This window comes from Meleagris gallopavo, unplaced genomic scaffold (genome assembly GCF_000146605.3).
Source record: "Meleagris gallopavo isolate NT-WF06-2002-E0010 breed Aviagen turkey brand Nicholas breeding stock unplaced genomic scaffold, Turkey_5.1 ChrUn_random_7180001956205, whole genome shotgun sequence".
Taxonomy (NCBI): Eukaryota; Metazoa; Chordata; class Aves; order Galliformes; family Phasianidae; genus Meleagris; species Meleagris gallopavo.
The window spans coordinates 1-1,386 of NW_011216787.1; the positions used below are offsets into that span (position 1 = coordinate 1).

At 61.6% G+C, this 1,386-nt stretch overlaps 1 protein-coding gene across 1 annotated transcript; it reads left to right on the forward strand.

Moving 5' to 3' along the window:
• Positions 1 to 3: 3 nt before the first annotated feature.
• Positions 4 to 1,380, forward strand: LOC109365137 (speckle targeted PIP5K1A-regulated poly(A) polymerase-like; the record flags this gene model as incomplete). Its single annotated transcript, XM_019611810.1, has 1 exon — positions 4 to 1,380. A coding segment is annotated over one exon (1,377 nt), but the record flags the coding sequence as incomplete, so codon positions are not given.
• Positions 1,381 to 1,386: the final 6 nt, after the last annotated feature.

Sequence of the window (1,386 nt, forward strand, 5' to 3'; positions counted from 1 at the left end):
CTCTCAGCCGCCGACCCCCTCCTCAAACGGACCCCCATCACCCTCCCGGATCCCTTCGAACTCGACCACAACGTCACCTCCAACGTCAGCCCCAGAGCAGCTCTTCGTTGGGGCCAAAGCTGCCGAGCGGCCGCCAAATATTGCCGCAGCCTTCAGTACAGCCACAAATCCACCAAGGGTCGCTCCTGGGGTTTGCTGCGTCTCTTCCAACCCGGCGCCGTGGAACCGGGAGCCGGGGGGGGCTCAGTTTTCCTCATCCCCATCCCCCTGGATGCTGCTGTTGCCGGTGCTGGGTTGAAGGAGGTCCGTGCCGCCGTCCTCTTCGTGCTGAGGGACGTCCTGCGGTGCCTTGTGGGGCCCAGGGGGGAAAGGGGGGTGGGGGAGAACGGGGTGGGCTGTGGGCTCTTGGAGGGCTCCCAATGCCTGGAGGAGCCCGAAGGAGATCCTACGGTTGACCTCAAACTTTTGGGAGTTCCTGGAATGGGTTCCGGTCTCTTGGAGGATTCTGAACTTTTGGAGGATCCCAAATTGCAAGACTCCAAAGTCACGGGAGCTCTTGGAACGGATCCCAAATTCTGGGAGGACCCCAAAGGTTTGGCAGCTCCTGGAACGGACCCAAAAGTCTTGGAGGATCCCGAAGGTTCAGGGGACCCCAAATTGCAAGACCTCAAAGTCAAGGGAGCTCTTGGAATGGACCCCAAAGTCTTGGAGGACCCCAAAGGTTTGGCAGCTCCTGGAACGGACCCAAAAGTCTTGGAGGATCCCAAAGGTTCTGGGGACCCCAAATTGCAAGACCTCAAAGTCAAGGGAGCTCTTGGAACGGATCCCAAATTCTGGGAGGACCCCAAAATCCTGGAGGACCCCAAATTGCAAGACCTCAAAGTCATGGGAGCTCCTGGAATGGCCCCCAAACCCCTGGAGGAGGACCCCAAATTCTTGGACCCCAAACTCATGGATGTTTCAGGCATGGATCCCAACGTCCCGGAGCTGCACCCACCGGTGGGTTCCAAACGTCCCCAACCCAAAGGGACGAATGGCACCGCAGCCCCGGCCGCCAAACGGCAGCGGGTGAATGACCCCGAGGAGGAGGAGGAGGAGGAGGAGGAGGAGGAGGAGGAGGAAGCAGCGCGTTGGAGCTGCACCGTGTGGCACCGCGTGTGGACCGGGCGGCGGCGACTCCGCCGTCAACTGCAGCACCGGGACGGCACCAGTAGGGGCCATGGGGACACCAGTGGGCCTCAGGGTGGGGTTGGGGACACCAGTGGGCTCCATGGGGTTGGTGGCACCAGTGGGGGCCATGGGGACACCAGTGAGCCTCAGTGTGAGGTCCATATGGGTACCAGTAGGGGCCATGGGGACACCAGTGGGCCTCAGGGTGGGGTTGGG